At 49.8% G+C, this 18,469-nt stretch overlaps 1 protein-coding gene across 1 annotated transcript in view; it reads left to right on the top strand.

Moving 5' to 3' along the window:
* Positions 1 to 18,469, top strand: part of PLCG2 (phospholipase C gamma 2) — a 136,445-nt gene that overhangs the window by 49,011 nt on the left and 68,965 nt on the right. The window contains exons 3-7 of the mRNA XM_079119226.1: positions 2,951 to 3,094; positions 4,795 to 4,888; positions 5,560 to 5,607; positions 14,017 to 14,101; positions 15,458 to 15,541. Of these exons, the coding sequence (XP_078975352.1) occupies positions 2,951 to 3,094; positions 4,795 to 4,888; positions 5,560 to 5,607; positions 14,017 to 14,101; positions 15,458 to 15,541 (455 nt within the window). The remainder of the gene's footprint in view (positions 1 to 2,950; positions 3,095 to 4,794; positions 4,889 to 5,559; positions 5,608 to 14,016; positions 14,102 to 15,457; positions 15,542 to 18,469) is intronic.

The raw sequence follows: 18,469 nt of genomic DNA, 5'->3' as shown, positions 1-18,469 counted from the left end.
TCATACCATTAAAGTTTTTAGATAATTGCAAAGGCGGGTGAGTCAGGAATGCTGACTTCCTCCTAGAAGCTATGAATTCCTGTGCAAGGAATGCATTTATTTTTGAGGAGCAGAGAAGGAGCAGAGATGGGAAGCTGGGGTGCCATGCCGCTACCCACCACACAGGGCCAGCCGTAATTGACAACTGGTTTTTAAAACTTTGTTTTGAAATCGTCTTAGACTCACGTGGATGTGACAAAAATAGTGGTGTTTCTGTGCCCGGTTCCTCCAGGGTCCCCAGTGACAGCAGATTTCCTATCGGTGGTGATGAAAGCCAGGGTGTCACCGCTCGTACAGTACAGCTGTCTCAGCTGCGCACTCTCATTGGCTTTGGCCCCCTTTGACTGGTGGTCCTTTTCATGTTGTTTCGTTTCTGTTTCTGTGTGGTCCCGTGGAGTTGTGTCACAGGAAGAGCTATGTGTGACAGACACACCTAGGCCAGAGGTCCAGAGCAAACCTGTGTCATTGGCCTCTTCACATTCCATGACTCCGTTCCCTGAACCATGGTGGGTGGAACTGGACCTGGGGAAAGCAGAGGCTTTCAGCTCATCCTGTCTCTCTCCTGTGTTCTCTGCCCCCACTGTTACCTGAGAAGGGCCTGGGCCTTTCCTGCTGCTTCAGCTCTGAGTCCGAAAGGCCCTTTCTCGTTGCACAACATGGTGGCTGCAGCCGATGACAACCCATTTCCTTTTGGAAATCACTGAGAGTAGATGTTAAGTGTTCTTACCACAGAAAGTAGGTCTGTGAGGCGATGTCTATACCAACCAGCTCTAGGAAGTCATTGCACTGGGGATACATGTCCAAACATCACCTTCTCTGTGACAAATGTATATGGTTCTTTTGTTAATTGACAACAACAAAACATAAAACGTGCTTCCCCTCCTGTCAGACCTAGCCCGACCTCATCCTCCCCAGGTCCAGCCTCCCCTTGGTGCAGAGCTGAGCCTGCCTTCCTCACACCTGTGTCCAGGAGTCTCTGTCTTTCCTGTTTCTCTGTTTCATGTGCCTCTGAAGGTGTAGGAAGCAGCTCTTTGGGTTCTAAGTGATGGAAATTTGTCTCAAACTAACCTGAGCAGACTTTTTTGGTTCTTGTAAGTAGCACCTCCCAGGGTGGAGCTGACTCAGAGCCTGACTGTTCCCAGCCAGGATTTAGGTGGTGTGTTGGGGCTTGAGGTCTCTTTCCATGTGGCAGGCAACATGCGCCTGCTACCCCAGACTCAGGGACAAGCCTGGCTGCAGTGGTGAGACACAGTTCATAAATGGTCCTGGCCAGGTATGTCCCCAGAGAATGCTTAAGGGTCCAGCTGGGGCCATGTTACTGAGCCAGTCACCAGCCAACCTGGTGGTTCCCAGGACTCCTGCTCCTCCCTCACCTTGTGATTGGAGGTGATGGCGGAAGGATGAACTGGCTCTGTCTAAAGCACAGGGAACAGGTCTGACCCAGGAAAGGGGTTTGTTTTGTTTTGTTTGTGGACATAGCAAGGGAAGGAAGGGACTGGTCAGGCTTGCTTGTTTGGACCAGTCCCTCATTCAGTGGTCATCCTGTGAGGGCAGTGGAGTCTCCCTTGGGCCCAGTGGCTGCCCTGGCCCTGTAGGTTTTGTCAGCGGTAGGTGGACTCACATTGCAGGTAGGCTGCAGGGAGGACAGACTTCTTTGTTTCTGTTAAATATTGCTGTACAGTCAACTATCCCAATATTTATTGACTCAAAAAACATTTATTTACACAGGTCAGGCGGGGCTCAGGGGCTAGGATTGCTGGTCTCTGCTCCATGAGGAGCTTCGCTGGAGCCAGAGGAACCATTTCCAAGATGGCTGTTGGGCGGAGGTCTTGGTTTTCCTTGTGCGAGCTCTCCAGATGGCTAGCTTGGGCTTCTTGCAGCACTGTGGTCTCGGGGTAGACTGAGTTGCTACATGGAAGCTGACTTCCCCTAGAATGCACAAATGGAAGTTGCCTGACTTTCTTAAGGATTAGGCACAGACCTGGCACAGAATCACATATGATATATTTTATAAGGCAGACCACAAGGCAGCCTAGATTGAGGAGCAGGTGGCTTCATGAAATATAAACACCAGAAGCTGTAGTCCATTAGGGGCCACCAAATCCATGTCAATCTCTGTTCCTTCCCAGCAGGCTTATGGTCTCTGGAGTCCCTATGATCATCCCTCCTGCCCCCAACTCCTTGGCTCCTGTCTCTTTCTCTCCCTGTCTCTTTTTAAAGAAGGCATTTGGTTTTACTTTTCTTTTAGTGCTGAGGATTGAACTCGGGGGCACTTTACTACTGAGCTACACCCCAGCCCTTTTTATCTTTTATTCTGAGACAAGGTCTCACTAAGTTGCTGAGGCTGGCCTCTAACTTTCTATCTTCCTCCCTCAGCTTCCTGAGTTGTTGGGATTACAGGAGGGTGCCTGTAATCAGCATTATTATTGTTTCAAATACTGCTTATTATTTTATCCCCTCCCCCTTAATTGAGCCAGAGAGCACTTGTAGCTTTGGGGACTCCAGGGAAAAGAGCGTAGAGGTCAATAGGACAGCTGACAGTTCATGTTGCCTAGTGATCACCAATGAACTTAAGTTCTGCCTGTTGTTTCGGTAGAATATTCTATTTCTCTTCTCTCAACTCTGAGTTGCATCACCAAAGCTAATTGTCTTAGGTTAATGTATTCATCTTGGGAAGGAAGCGAGAAGAAACCCCAACCCCCTCTTATTCCAGAGACTCACTTGTGGTGGCAAATACCCGGGCCGACTGTCTGTCTTCCGTCCACTTCCAGGAGTGCGACCTGAGCTCAGATGGACGCTTGGGTACAGAGGTGCTCTTGTAGGTCCCTTTGTGCCTGGGCTGCAGGCGTATGGCTGGATCCTCTGGTGCAGTGAGCTCTGGCTTCTAACTGGCCCCTGTGTATTTCCTCAGTGGATATCATGGAGATCAAGGAGATCCGCCCTGGGAAGAACTCCAAGGATTTTGAGCGTGCAAAAGCCGTCCGCCAGAAGGAGGACTGCTGCTTCACTGTCCTGTACGGCACACAGTTCGTCCTCAGCACGCTCAGTTTGGCAGGTGGGTGCTCATTTTGTGTGCTTCTCCCTCCCCAGCTTCCGTTTCACTCTGAGGAAGTTCTCCGGTAGTGGCTGCTCATCCTTGCCCACCGGCAGGTTGTTTCAACCTGGCTGTTGTCGAGAGTTGGATCAATGGTGGTTAATGTGATCGCCACAGGCCAGGCAGCTTGCTTTCCACCAGCAGCCCCTGCACTGAAAACTTGATCTCTGAAGGAACAGAGATCTTAACATGCATGTGCGTGCAAGCTCACTACCATGAGCTGGATGTTAAAAATCTTCAATGAGACGAAACAGAACGTTAACGCCCTGAGCCGGTGGCTCTCCACTATGGGAGTCTGAGTGACAGCTTCTCAGATATCCATGTCCTAATGCCTGGGGCCTGTGCATACTTCATTTGACATGGACATGGGGACTTTGCAGGTGTGGCTGAGTTAAGGGTCTTCATGGGGAGATGATCCCACGTTAGCCAGGACCCAGTGTAATCCATCATAAGGGAGGGAGGAGGTTCAGCTGCAGAGTCAGAGTAGTCTGGACCACAAGCCAAGGGTGCAGGCAGCCTCCAGAGGCTGGAAGAGGCAGGGAGATGGGTCCTTCCCAAGGGTTTTCAGCAGGAGCGCAACCCTGCCAGCCTGTTAGAGATGTGACCTTTATAATCGAAAGAGAATACATCTGCGTTACTTTGATCCACTTAATTTGTGGTAATTTGTTATAGTAATAGAGGCAACTGAGACCTCAGCCTGAGTTCCCGCTAGCTCCGCCTGGGAGAGTTGCCCTGCCCTCCCTTCTGAAGTGGTGTCTCTAGGGTGAGACCTGGGCCCTGGGATTTCGGGAAGCCACCCAAGTGACCCTCTGAAGCTGGGTCTGAGAACCCCTGGCGTGGAGTTCACAATGCCCAGCTTGTTATCCACAGTGTGCCGTCAGGATGGCATCAGAGTGTGCACCCTCTCAGCCTGCCTTGGCTGCTACGGCAGAGTGCCACAGACTATGTGGCTTTCACAGTGGACGTTTATTTCTTACAGTGTAGAGGCTGGGAAGCCACAGTTATACTGCTGGCATTGTGGGTTCTGGTGACAGTCACCTTCTCTGTGCGTGGCCTATCTCAGCGTGCTCTCCAGTAGGGAAGGAGCTTGAGTCTCTCTTTCCCTCTAATCCCTTTGTGAAGGACCCATCCTCACAGCCTCATCTCAGTCTAATCACCCCCCAAATGCCCACTCCCAAGTCCATCACATTGGGGTTAGGACTTCAATACAGGAATTCTGGGAAGACACACATTCAGTCCATAATGGGTACTTAGGACCCATCATCAAACCTTAGACTCAGTTTCTGCACACACGGGAGTAGTGACAGTACTTCCCCTGTGGGCTCATTGTTCAAGATAAGGTAAATACAGGACAGGCTCTCAGAGTGGTTCAGTGATAGCCACCGTGGTAGTTACTGCCACTCTGGCCACACTTGGCCCAGTTGATTTGGTATGGGAAAGGCCCACCTGCTACCTGTGGTAGAAGGCTCATCTCCAGTGCATTACCTCAGTCAGGAGCAGGTCCCAGAAACACGATGGTGCAAAGGAGCTTCTCCTGGTGTCCTGCAAATCTGGAAGCCAGCACAGGTCTCTCCCATGGTCTGGACCTCTGCTCGGGCAGGGGACTCTAGGCATTGGTCTTCCCAGTGATCAACGATGCTTCTGTCCCCATCCCTCTGCAGCTGACTCTAAGGAGGACGCGGTGAAGTGGCTCTCTGGCTTGAAGATCTTACATCAAGAAGCGATGAGTGCGTCCACCCCCACCATCATCGAGAGGTGCCTGGCTTACCTGTCTCTGTCCTTGCTCACCTGTTCCTTGGGCAACATGGGCTAAAGGGAAGGAAGTGGGGCCTTGCATCTTGGAGGCGTACTGGGAGCCCGTGGGCAGTGGGTGCGTGGTGGTTGTGGACTCTCCAGCGCTTCACATAGATCCTCTTGTGCTACTCTTTAGCCCTGGACTTTGGGTGAAATGGAAGCTTCCATTGTGGGGTGTGTCAGGAGGACTTCCTCCTGAAAGGACTCACTGAGGGAGAGGTGGCCCATCCCAAGGGCAGTCAGAGTTGGGCTGGAGTTTGTTCGCCATCACTCCCTTGTGGTTGACAGGGGCTTTCTCAGGACTGTCTCTCAAGGAGATGGGCATCCATGGGATCTGGGTTCGAGCTACTTCCCCAGTTAAACCAATGCTCTCCAATTCCACTGTTTTGTTTTAACTGGCTATTTGGGGATTAGTGACTGTCACTAGAGGGAACCGTCATTACGCAGAAGCCCAGCCTCTCTCATGGGAGGGGACCTCTTGGCTCAGTGAGGGTCTTCAGTCACAGGAGACTCTTCCCCAGCTGCCCAAATTCTTTTTGTTTCAGTTTCTTTTGTCCCCAGCCCATAGAACTTGCTTAGACTTGCACTATTTTCTAATTTATTTTCTCTTTTTTCTCTCAATCTCCTTCCAGTTGGCTGAGGAAACAGATTTATTCTGTAGATCAAACCAGAAGAAATAGGTAAGAATCATGCACATTTTTGCTGTTTTACTTTAAAATTAAAAAAAAAAAATGTGCTATTTTCTATGGACTCTAATTTTCATTCTTTCTTTAAATGTTCCACGGGACTTGGAGCATGCTTTGTAGTGGATGTGGTCCTCAAGAGGTCTCACTTGGCCTATGGAATGCCAGATACCAAGTTAGGTGCTAGGTAGGGGTCAATGGTGGCAACATTTTCTTTTTTCTCCCTATGTTTTTTGTTGGTGCATTAGGGCTGTACTAATGATGGGAGTTGTTACATAGTCATACATGCACACACTCTAACATTATAATTTGGCCTATATCACTCCCCAGCACTTCCCCGCTCCCTCTCTGCCTTGGTCCTTTTCCTCTACTGATCTCCCTTGATGAAAATCCCCCATCTTTCTTTTCCTTTTTCTTCTCTAGCTTTCGCATGTGAGAGAAAACATATGACCCTTAACTTCGTGAGTTTGGCTTTTTTCACTTAACACGGTAGACTCTAGTTCCATCCATTTTCCTGCAAATACCCTGATTTCATTTTTCTTTATAGCTGATTAAAATTCCATTGTGTGTATATATATATGTGTGTGTGTATATACATATATGTATGTATATATGTGTGTATACACACACACACACACATATATATATATATATATATATATATACACACACACACACCAATTTCTTTATCCAGTTATCTGTTGATAGACACCTAGGCTGGTTCCCTAGTTTGACTATTGTGATTTATGATGCTATAAATATCTTTAGGGTAAATACCAAGGAGAAGTATAGCTGGGTCATATGGCGGTTCCATTCCTAGTCTTTTTTTAAAAATCATTTTTAGTTGTAGATGGACACAATACATTTATTTTATTTATTTATTTTTATGTGATGCTGAGGATTGAACCAGTGCCCCACATATGCTAGGCAAGCACTCTGCCACTGAGCTACAACCCCAGTCCCCCATGCCTACTCTTTTGAGGAACCTTCATGCTGATTTCCATAGGGGTTGTACCAATTTATAGTCCCATCAATAGTATAAAAGTGTTTCTTTTTCTCCATATCCTCTCCAGTTTTTATTATTTGTTTTCTTGATGACGGCCATTCTGACTGGTGTGAAATGAAATTTCAGTCCAGTTTTGATTTACATTTCCCTAATTGCTAATGATGTTGAGTGTTTTTTCTTGTATCTATTCCAGTTGTATTTCTTCTTTTGAGAAGTTGTCTGTTCAATTCCATTTGCCCATTTATTAATTGGGTTATTTGATTTTTTGGTGTAAAGTTTTTTGAGCTCTTTATATATTCTAGATATTAATCCTCTGTCTAAAGAGTATCTAGCAAAGATTTTCTCCCATTCTGTAGGCTCTCTGCACATTCCTAGTTGTTTCCTTTGCTGTGGAGAAGCTTTTTAATTTGATGCTGTTGCATTTGTTAACTCTTGGCATCATTTCCTGAGCTTAGGAAGTCCTATGGAGAAAGTCATTGCCTGTGCCTAAAAGTTGGAGTGCTGACCCTATACTTTCTTCTAAAAGTTGCTGGTCTAATTCCTAGGCCTGTGATCCACTTGAGATTGATTTTTGTTCATGGTGAGAGAGAAGGGTCTAACTATTCTTCTACAGGTGTTGTCCCAGCACCATTTGTTAAAAAGACTGTCTTTTCTCCAGTGTATGTTTCTGGTGCTTTCATCAAGGATTAGATGACTGTACCTGTGTGGGCTTGTCTCGCTATCTTCTCTTCTGTACCCCTGATCTATTTGTCTGTTTTTATGCCAGTACCTTAAGGATTTTGTTACTATAGCTCTGTAGTATAATTGAAGTCAGGTATTGGGATGCTTCCAGCATGCTCTTTTGACTTAGAATTACTTTGGCTAGTCTGGGTCTTTTCTGCTTCCAAATGAATTTTAGGACTGTTTTTTCTAGTTCTGTGAAGAAGGCTGTTGGTCTTTTGATGGGGATAGCACTGAATCTGTGCATTGCTTTTGGTAGTATGGCCATTTTAGCTGTATTAATTCTGCATGTTCGTGAACATGGAAGGTCTTTCCAACTTCTGAGGTCTTCTTCAAATTTCTTTCTTCAAAGTTCTATAGTTTTATTGTAGAGGTCTTTCACGTCCTTGGTTAGATTTATTCGTGTGTGTGTGTGTGTGTGTGTGTGTGTGTGTGTGTGTAATGGCTGTTGTGAATGGAATTGCTTTCCTGGTTTATCTCTCAATGGATTCATTGTTGGTGCATAAAAAAGCTATTGATTTTTGTGTGTTGATTTTATAACCTACTACTTTGCCAGATTTGTATATTAGCTCTAGCAGTCCTTTGGTGGAATTTTTTTTTGGATCTTGTAGTTATAGGCTCATGTCATCTGCAAGCAGTGGTAATTTGACTTCTTCCTTTCCTATTTTTTCCCTTTTCTTGTCTAATTGATCTGGCTTGAATTTCTAGCACAATATTAAATGGGAGTGGTGAGAGTGGGCATCCTTGTCTTGTCTGGGATTTTAAAGGAAGTGCTTTCAGTTTTTCCCGTTTACCATGAGGTTGGCTTTGGGTTTTTCATATGCAGCCTTTAGGATGTTGAGGCAGGTTCCTCTATCCCTAGTGTCGTCAGTGTTTTTATCATGAAGGGTCCTGAATTTAGTGGTGACAATACATTCTGCATGGGCTGAGCCTCCATTCCAGTGGAAGATTCCAGTCCAGCTTCAGAGAGGACGTGCCTGCCATGGGGTGCTTGGCCCTAGTCACATACCTATGAGCACCTCTGTGTCCTGGGAGCAGCAGGAGGCGTGATCCCACACACCTACAGCTTGTGGTGGGAGTGAGGCTGACCGTGAAAGGGCAAACCGAGTTAGTTGGCCACAGCTAGCGGGCTGGGCTGGGTAAGGCGCTGGACGACCCCACCCAGTGCGCGGACAGGACCTCTTGGAGTTTTCCTGCAGCACACACATCTCTGTGCTAGGCCTTTTATTTTCTTTAACAAATATGTGGTTTTCGTTTTTCCTTAGCTGAATGTGGTGTAATTCCCCAAATCATTTCCTTATCAAGGGGCATGGAGTTGGTCCTGTCCCTTGTGTTGTTACTCTCAGCAGTGCTGCTCTGAAAATCCGGGTGTCCGTGTGAACTTGAAGGTGTCCACGGGCAACGTGGGCTGCTGAGCATTTGCTGGTGTGATGGTGTCCCTGGGAGGGCCAATGTGTGCTTCTTCCCCCAGCAGCATGAGGGTGTCCCAGCGTCCCTGTCCCTCTGAAGCGTGGAACGTGGCCCTTTGTTAATCTCATGGGTAGAAGGCAGGGGTGTAGTTTTGCTTGAATTTGCATTTCGGTGTTTGGGCAGGAGCGACTCCTGTCCTTTTCCTTGTTGGTGGGAGCCGGTCTTGTTAATGATGGAATGATGGAAGCTGTTTATTGAGCACATGAGCACTCAGCCGGCAGGGCTCTGTGCTGAGCACTTTGCAGTTTCTTTTTTTTTGCCTCACATTTGACCTTTAAATTTTTTTTCCCTTTCATTCTTTCTTGGTCTAGAAATGTCTGCGTCATACGTGAGGCAGTAACTGAACTGCCAGCACTTCCTTCACTTTCCCGAGAGCCTTTCCGACCATAGGACAGGCATCTGTCCAGCAGCGGAGTCCATCTCTGGTTGAGGTCGGGCTTTGGGGGCTCCGGGCTTCCCCTCTGCGGTGGCGGAAGGGTTTGGAACTGTGAACCACGAGGTGGTCAAGACCTGGGACGGTCAGCTCAGCCAGAAGCCCTGCCTCGTTTCTGCCTCCCGGGCTGCCTCCCTCGTCTCCCCTCCGCGTTCCCTGCCCTGTGCCCAGCTGCCATCCTCTGGGGACACTGAGCTGGAGCCCAGGGACCCTGCGTTGTAGAGTTTGCAGGCTGGTCTCCTTCAGCCTGGGAGGGGGTGCCTCCCACCTGTGTTTTCCTTCTTTGTGGTTCTTGTGATTCTAGAAGGAGCCACCCTGGCCACTCCTGTCCCCACCACGGTGGCATAGGGCTGTGGATGTGGCTTCATAGTCTGCTTCTCCATCCTAGGTGGCCAAGAAGTGGAAACCTCCCGGTTGCCAGGGTGGGCTCTGGGGGCCTTGGGTGGACCCACCCTTCCAAGGCTGGTCCAGGTCCTCAGCAGAGAGGGCGTCCTGTCCTGGATGGGGTCCCTGGTCAGGCGCTCTCCACCTCCTTCCCGGGGCTGAGCCCTGCCGCTGGGTCAACATGCGGAGGAGCCCACCTTTTCTGTGAGGCCTGGAGGGAGCTTTTCCAAAGAAGTTTGATCAAGGGGTCTGTGAAGAGCTGCTCCCTTGGGTTCTGCCAGCATGCCGCCCGATCCTGGCGCCCACACCAATTGGCTGGTTGTGAAAACCAAGCAGCCACAGGAGCAAGGAAAGCACTGGAAACCAGAGGGCAGGCGTGAGCTGGCCTGATTTGGGTGCTGCCCGAATCACAGGGCCTTCACTTGACCTCAGCCTCCACCTGGCTTCTCAGCTTCTGTAGAAGCAAGATGGACACAGCTGGCTCTTATGGAGCACTTGCTTCGCAGCAGCCTCTGTACTCAGCTCTGCATACTGACGAGTGCTCTTAGCTCACTGCTGAGATAAGGACCTGTTTTATATGTGAGGTCCCCGAGGCCCAGAGAAGTTAAGTCATTTGTCTAAAGTAGCTCAGCTTCTCAAGGATGGCACCAAGGTTTGTTGTCTTACTGTCACTGTTTGATTTTTTTTTTTTTTAATTATTTAAAGTCAGGGAAATCTTTCCTTCTTCAGCCTGACTAGTCTCTTTATAATTAAAAAAATGGAATTTTAATTTTGTTTTATTGTGTTAAAATATAACCCCCTTTAGGCACGGGGTTCTGTGGGATTAAGGCCTGCACAGTTGTGCGGCCGTCACCCCAATCTGTTCTAGAAACTTTTTTTCTTCCAAGCTGAGACTCTGGACCTATTAAACGCCACCTCCCACTCCACTTCCAGCTCCTGGAAGCCCCCATCCTGTCTCTGAATTTGATTTCTTTAGGTCCCTCTTCTGGGTTTTGGATTGATAAAATATCCATCTTTCGGCCCAGTTCACCCGGTGCCGTGTCTTCAAGGTCTGTCCACTCTGTCACGTGTTGGAATCTCCTTCCTTTTCGAGGAGGGTGATAGTGCGTTGTGTGTCTGTCCTGCCACGTTTTGTCTGTCCACTCTTCCTCTGGTTTTCAGCTCTCCTGAGTGGCGTTGCCACCAGCAGCGGTGTGTGGCTGCCCCGAACAGTGGAGTTGCTGGGGCCAGAGGTGTTCTCTGTCTCTCTGGACGAACTGCTGCCTGCTTTCCCCAGGGCACGGCCCAGGGCTGGTGTTCCTTCCCTCCCCTGCCTGATTGGTGGATAATATTGAATTTGCATAGAATTGGTTTCCTTTCTCCTTAAGCCCTGTAGGGACAAAGGGGCCACTGAGCTGGGCCTTCAGAGAGTGGAAGGGGAGGGTGTCTTTTGCAGGTGGGAGACAGGTGTGGGTCCATTTATCTCCCTGAATGCAAATCAGTTTCTGTGGTTACTAGTTGAGGTTCCAGCACAGTAAACCCCCTGTGCAGATTTTGTTGTTCTGGGACTGCCTTTGGCATGGGAGATTTTTAGAAGTTTTCCTGTGAAGTGGGGATTGAGAGCTAGAGAGGGATTTTTAAATTTGAGCAAGAGTCAGAATCCCCTGAAAGGTTAGATGCAGGTCTCAGCTCCATGGAAGTTTCTGATTCAGTGGATCTGGGCTGGGTGGGGTTGCAGAATTTGCATTCTAATGAATTCCTGGGTGAGGTGGATGCTGCAGGTCCAGGAACTGTTTGCAGAAGGACAACCGGTGTGCAGATTGAGAACTGCTGAACATGGGCAGCTGTTTAACTTAATGAAAATTTAAAAGAATAAAAAAATCATAATCCCAGCTACAAGCCCTTCCTTTGCTAAGGGCTACTGGTGGAGAGAACCTAGGACCTAGAGCTGGTGTGGTAGCGCACACCTGTAATCCTAGCCACTTGGGAACTGAGGTAGGGGATCGAGTTCAAGGCCAACCATGACAGCTTGGCGAGACCCTGTCTCAAAATGAAACACTAAAAGGGCTGGGTGCAGCTCAGCAGAAGCACAGCCCTGGGTTCGATCCCCAGTACCAAAAGAGCAAAAGACAGAACACAAAAGCAGCTCCTGGTTACAGAAGCCGCACGCGGCTGGTGGCAGTGTGCCCGACAGCCGAGGTGAAGAACATTTCATGGTAGGAAGTTCTGACATGGGTTGTGTGAGTCAGGGTAAATGATTCGATTTTCCTGTGCCTCAGGTTCTTTATCTGTGCAAGAGAGATGAGCGTGGTCCCTGCCTCCCTCCGGGGCTTGGTGCAAGGCTGCAGTGGCTCGGGCTGGCGTTACGTGTCTGTTATCATTATTGGCAAGGTTGCCAAGGTGTGGGGTGCCTGGAGTGCAGTGTTGAGGGTTCAGGGACTTGGCCAGGCTGAGAAGGAAAAGCAGCATGGTTTTGTCCAGTCCTGCCAGCCCTGGAAGAGGAGGGACGCTGGTGGCTCTTTGAGGGGAATTTTTGCTGTCCTTCCCCAGGGGATCTGCTCCCCTGGGCAGCTCAGGGATTGCCCTGTGGACCTGGAACAAAGGCCAGACAGTCAGGCTTTGTTCCCATGCATGGACCTGTCACTGGCTGCTGCTGCCCCTGGAAGGGGCCATGACCTTGGGCGAGGCACTTCTTATCTGAGGAGCAGCCAGAGAGAGTGGAGCCGAGCTGCTGGGAATGTCTAGTGCTGGCTGGGGACCCCATGGATGGAAGTGGGAGGGAGGCGGGGCTCCAGAGGAACTCCAGCTTCTGCTTCCGTGGTCCAAGGTGAGGCCTTTGGGAGAGCTGGGCCGAGGTGTGGCAGATGCTCTGATTCTCACGCTCCGGGTCCCGGGTCTGCTCCCCTGGTTTCCCCGCCGCTCTCTGCCCTCGCTCTGTTCTGGATGTGGGAAGCTTCCTTTGCCCTGTCGCAATCTGGGCCCCTGAGGGACTCTGCTGTCTCCCAGAGTGAATCCCACAGGGCCACCAACTGGGCCCAGACCCTTTCCCTGCTGCTCCTTGTGGTGCTGGCACCCACGGCCCCTCCACCTGCAGGGGCTGGGTCGGTGCTGGGGTAACTTTTCGCCCCTCACCGGTGGCTTCTCTGCCCAGCCAGCCCCACCCAGTGTGGGGGGCTTTCCTTTGCACAGAGCTTCTCCGTGGAAGCTGGACTGCGGCCCCTGCAGTGGGGGAGGGCAGGAGCCCCTCGCGGGTCAAGGGCTCTGATGGCAGACAGGCGTCAGAACTGGAGTTGAAGGGGGCTGGAGGTGGGGACTCTGGGATGGCCAGAGTTATACTGACTTTTCCTTAGGGGCAGCTGCTGGGTGGTCACCTGTGCCTCCTTCTGAAGGTGACAGTGGGGGCTGAGTGCGCCATGCTGGGGGCACTGGGTGGTTATCTGCCCATACCTGGGGCGGGTTCCTTCGTCGATCCCTGTGCCCTCTCTAGCCCACCAGACGCTGGACTCTGAGGAGAAAGGGTCTGGCTCTCCTGCCAGCGGGTCACAGCACCCCAGTCTCTCCTACCCTGGTGGTGTGTGCCAGTCCTGGCGGCTGTTGGACATGGCTGCTATGGCCGTCTGGGCTGGAGGCTGCGTCTGGTGTGGGCCAGGTCCCAGTCTCCCCAAGATGGCGAGGGTGGTGCCCACCTGCCTCCAGGAGCTGTTGAAACAGGGACACACAGAGCCCCTGTGCCAGGCATGCACTTGTGAATTTCAGCTGTGGGCACCACTGTGGTTGGGTGACCTCTCGGGTCCCCTTTCCTGGGTGGCACTGTCCTCTCCTCTTGCAGTGAAGCTGACAGCCAGTTCATGGTGAATAGTACAGGGAGGTTTGGGACCAGCCCTTCTGGCCCCTGGCTGTTCTGGTGGTTGACTCTGACTCTGGTTCTGTTGCCCCGTGGCTCTGGCCTCTGGTGTGTTCCCCAGCAACCCCCACTTGTTCTGAACCCTGGGACCAATGACGCAGCTTCCTAGGGGAGGGTGTGGTGAGGGCCAGGCAGTGTTCTGGCCTGGCCGATGCCCCAGCAGCTCAGATGCTGCCTGCCCCTCCCCCTCCTCCTCCCCCTCTGCCAGCCTTGGCAACCTCGATTTGCTTTGAGCCCCTGTGTGTTTTCTCTCTGAGGCTCTGGGCCGTCTCTGGAGGGTGGAGGCCAACCCTCCTCTTGGGCATCATCCCCACACATGATCTACCACGACCCTGGCCATCCCTGAGCGGGGGGGCAGCCTCCATCACTGGGGTGTCCCCTCCCTGAACCCGAGTGTTTGGTTCCTAGTGCTCAGGAAGGAGGGGCTGGAGGGGGAGCATGGGCTGGCTGAAGCCCGTGTGCTGAGCCCTCGAGGCTGAGGGAGCTGGGCCTTCCTTTCCTCTTTTGCAGCATCAGCCTCCGAGAGTTGAAGGCCATCTTACCCCTGGTCAACTTCAAAGTGAGCAGTGCCAAGTTCCTCAAAGATAAGCTCGCGGTAAGTTTCGCAGCTGCGCCTGGGAATCTTGGGAACTTAGGGCTACTTGGTGCCTCCTACCTGAGCCCAGGGTGGCCTGGGAGCTCTGTGGGTGGACCCGGAGAGTCCTGGCCTCCCAGTGCACCTGCCCTCCTCCAGCCAGCTGTGTTCCCGGTCCTCGCAGGGCACATGAGTGACATGGGTCATCTATACTCTGTCTGGTCCTCCCTTCCCGAAGCCCTAGTCTTCTTGCTGCATAGTCTCTTCCTAGTTGTGTGAACATGTGTGTCTTTTGCAAAATAGCATGAAGGATGCCTTGTGTCGGGTGGGGTGCAGGGGTGGGTGTTTTGTGAGCAGGTCCTGGTCGCGCCTCTGGTGAGCTGGCTCTGTGCTCCACTCCCGTCCTTCCAGCTGTCTGTCCTTCCACCATCCCTGAGTTTGCTTCCTTATGTAATGAGCCGTTGGAGGGGCAGGCAGGGAGGCCCCTGAGTAGTGAGGTGTGGGGGTCAGGTGGGCTTTTCCAGGGAGGCAAGGGTGCACCAAGATGTTGAATGATGGGCACCTTGTGGCTGGACAGGAAGTGGACGCTCACTCCCAGCAGCCCATGGGGCAAACTCCTGGCCATGCCAGCGTCAGCCGTCATCCATGAGATTCCTCTGCTGAAGGAGCCCATCATGCTGCACTAGCGAGAGTGGGGAACTGACCCACTTCCCGGCCCACCTGGCCATGCTTTGCCTTCCCCCACGTCCCCCACGGTCTCACTGAAAACAGGAGGGTGGGATTTGAGAGGAGAAGGACAATGTGGCAAGCGTTTACCATTGGTCACGGTGCGATTGGAATCTTGCTCTTATCAGGCATTGAGGGAGCCAGGCGCTTTGTGGCTATTATCTTGCTTGGTTTCAGGGAAGCCAACAGGGTGCCGGGCCGCCTGTTTAATAGATGAAGAAACTGAGGGTCTGAAAGGGTCAGGTAAATTGCTCAGAGCCATAAAACAGCAGTTTGGAGCTGAGCTGTCTAACTCCTGATTGACAGCCAATTTTTTAAAACAATTTTTTATGCTTTAAAAAATGCATTATCTATGCATACATTATAAGTATGTCTGGACTCAGAATTCTAAAGAAAGTGGCCCCTGTCCACAGGAGGAAAGCTGGCTAAGGCTCTTCCCCTGGGAGCTCAAGGGAGGGCCATCCTTGGCAGGGTCCCTGTATGATCCCTCAGGCAGGTGACTTGGGAAACTTGCAGACTGTTTGGTTCAGAGGAAGGGAGTTGGATTTGAGCGGTTGCCGAAGAAATGGCTTCGATTTCTGCAGCAGGGTGGGGGCATTCTCTTGGTGCACGGCCAACGTTACGTGGTCGCTTTTTTTTTTATATTTACAGGAAATTGGTGCCCATAAAGACGAGCTCAGCTTTGAACAGTTCCACCTCTTCTATAAGAAACTTATGTTTGAGCAGCAGAAATCGGTAAGAGGACTCACGGGCAGATGATCAAATGATGCTCTGTCTCGTGTTCTGAAGTCTGGTGCGGATCTGAAAACCCATGGGAAGCGTTTAATTGCCCGTTTAGTCAAGGAAATACAAGCTGGGAATGACAGCACCCTACCGTTTTCATTTATTAGGTTGTCAAAAAGATTTAACTGTGGAGGAGCTACAGGAAAGGGACAGGGTGGCGGGATGTGGATGGTACCTGCGTCCCTTCCTGGTGGGGTGGGAGCGGCTCAGAGCTCAGTCAGAACTTAATCTGAGCCTATGAAAGTACAGAGTGCAACTAATACTGTCTTATCTCATTCTGGAAGGAAATTTAGCAAATTATTCATAGCAGCCATCTCTGTATTGAGGGATCATGTGTGTTTCTTACTTAACACTTCTATTCGTATGTATATATAGGAATACTATATATATGTAGTTATATTTTACCCCTTTTTATTTTTTTATTTTTTAAAGTCAGCATACTACAGTGACGCAGCCATATCCATGTTTATAGCAGCTCAACTCACAATAGCTAATCTATTCATTTTTTTTTTTTTTTTGTGGACTCATTTTTTCATGAAAACAGTAGATTTTTAAAATTAAGATGCACATACATTTGGACCTGAAAGTGGCATTTTGGAGACCTTTGCAGGAATGAGACACTGGGACTAAGGATGTAGTACCAGATGTTTATTGTAGCCTTTCTTGTACTGCCAAAATACCTGGGAATCTTCTGAATGCCTCTCAGAAGAGGAGTAGCCGGGTGACTCAGGGCCCTTTCACAGTATGACTTTATGCTGCTGATGACAGAGTGAGAATCAGTTCTGTCTCTCTTGGCCTGTAAGGTTGCCGGTGCTGTTTTGTGGGGAGGGCAGTGGCGGATTCGCGCAGGGAGCTGGGGCTGTGTTAGGAGAGCACGGACTACAGTAGCACTCCAGTATCCCTTCTCACGCCTGTTTATGAAGCAGGAGAAAGTGGGGACAAACGCATACCTCACACAGAATGATTCCATCCGGGTACGGGCGGGGTTGGGAAGGTGGGCAGGAGGAAGAAGCCGCTCTTCTTTGAACATCATTTCCTCAGACTTGTTCCAAGTAGCATATTACTTTGGTAATAAAAATGCCCCAGAAAGCATCAAGTTGAAAAGGTGGACTGTTCCAGGCAATGCCAGGCGCAGTACCTGGTGGGCGGCACACCTTCATTGGAGCTCTTGCTTTCAGGGCTGGGAAGGAGCTTTGCAGACTGCAGAGGGGTTTCTGGAGGGAGCCTCTAGGGAGCAGGGGGCATGTGGGACTCAGCTAGTGGGATCTGGTTTCTCCAGTCAACTGTGTGATCTTGGACAAGCCCCTGGCAGCACTGAATCTCAGTCTTCTCATCTGTGTAATGGAGGTGATGAGTCCCACACCCCTGGGTACTGAGAGGGATGGGATAGGAGATCAGGAGTTGAAAGTGCCTGTGTTTTTAAGTAATGAGTGTGAATCTTACTAGAAGATAATTATTAATTGTCAGTTGTATGCAGGGCAGGCTGGCTATGCAGTGCGTATCCATTAGCTATGGAACCTCACAAGAGGTAGAGAAAGGGGAGAAACCTTCCTTCTCTGCCTACCTTGGGGAAGACTTACATTTTATGGAATAAAAAATTCAATTTCCATATGTTCACTTTTCACATATATAATAATTAATTACTGATTTGCTAAATGAGAGTAGAAAGATTATAGTCTTGGGAGTTGGGGAAGTGGATTCTAGGCCCAGTCTGATCTCTTACTGACCCAAGTGATGCTGGGGAAGCCATCTTTTATTCCCTGACACAGCCTTCTCCATAAAAATGATGATATTAAATCAGATCCAAGGTTACAAACTTCTAAAATTGTATAAGTCCTCCTTTAAATATGAGACCTTAACAACAACTCAAAACTACATGCTTCATAAAAGCTGATCACAATACTCTTAGGTCCAAAGCTGTAACTTTTATCCAGTCAGTCCTTGAGAATAGTGGAAGTGTTTTGATGGTGTGCATATGGCAATTGCTGTCTTATGCACTCAAACAGGATTGAGGGAAGCTTGATTTCACTTGAGATGAGTATAACAGTGTCTATAATAATTTGCCTTGAAATTTCAGGATGCTGTTCCATTGGACAAATGGCAAAGCTTGAGAATAGGTCTGCACAGAAGCTGCTTCACCTGCCAACACAGGTGGGGCCTCCTTTGTGGGAAAACTGCACCTCAGTTGTGTTTCTTTTTTCATTTTTTTTCAGTGCTGGGGATTGAACCCAGGACTTGGCACAAGCTAACTGTGCCCTCTACCACTGAGCTATATCCCCAGCCCAAGATGTATTTCTGCCTATAGTATATGTTGTTTTTAAAGCACGTGTGTGAGAGAAGAAATTAGACTTTTGCGGATGCCTGAAGCCCCAGGAGTGTACCCTATGGGAACTTTGGGGAAAATTAGACTCTGCTCGAGGTTGTCCCCTGGTGGTCAGAATGCCACATTGAGCCTGCATCTGATTGAACTTGAGCTATCTAGTGGTTTAAATATTTTAAAAATTAAGCTTTCGTTTAAAGCTTGGGAGAATGTATATTAAAATCCAGATTTTGGGGCATCAAAATCAAGATCTATCTAAAAATGGGCCCACAGCTCTCTGTGGTGGCAGCAAAAGGGAGAAAGTGTATCATACTTTTGCGTCCCCGCCCTGCCCAGCTCTCTATTCATTTCTGTTGCCTGCCAGGCCACACAGAAGCTCTGGGTTTTATGTCGGAGGCTATAAAGCTCCTTTGCTGCAGTTGCAAACTCAGCGGGGTTTAGAATTTGAATAACCAAGCCCCCAGCTGTGTAAACAGTGTCTTGGATGCTTGAGCTGCTTCTGGGGAGGTCCTTGCCCCTCCCCTAACCTGCTAGCAGACTGGCTTCTGAGCTCCTGGCTG

Source organism: Sciurus vulgaris, assembly GCF_902686455.1.
Source record: "Sciurus vulgaris genome assembly, chromosome: 17".
In the NCBI taxonomy this organism is placed as follows: Eukaryota; Metazoa; Chordata; class Mammalia; order Rodentia; family Sciuridae; genus Sciurus; species Sciurus vulgaris.
This window is presented reverse-complemented; position numbering and strand designations above follow the sequence as displayed.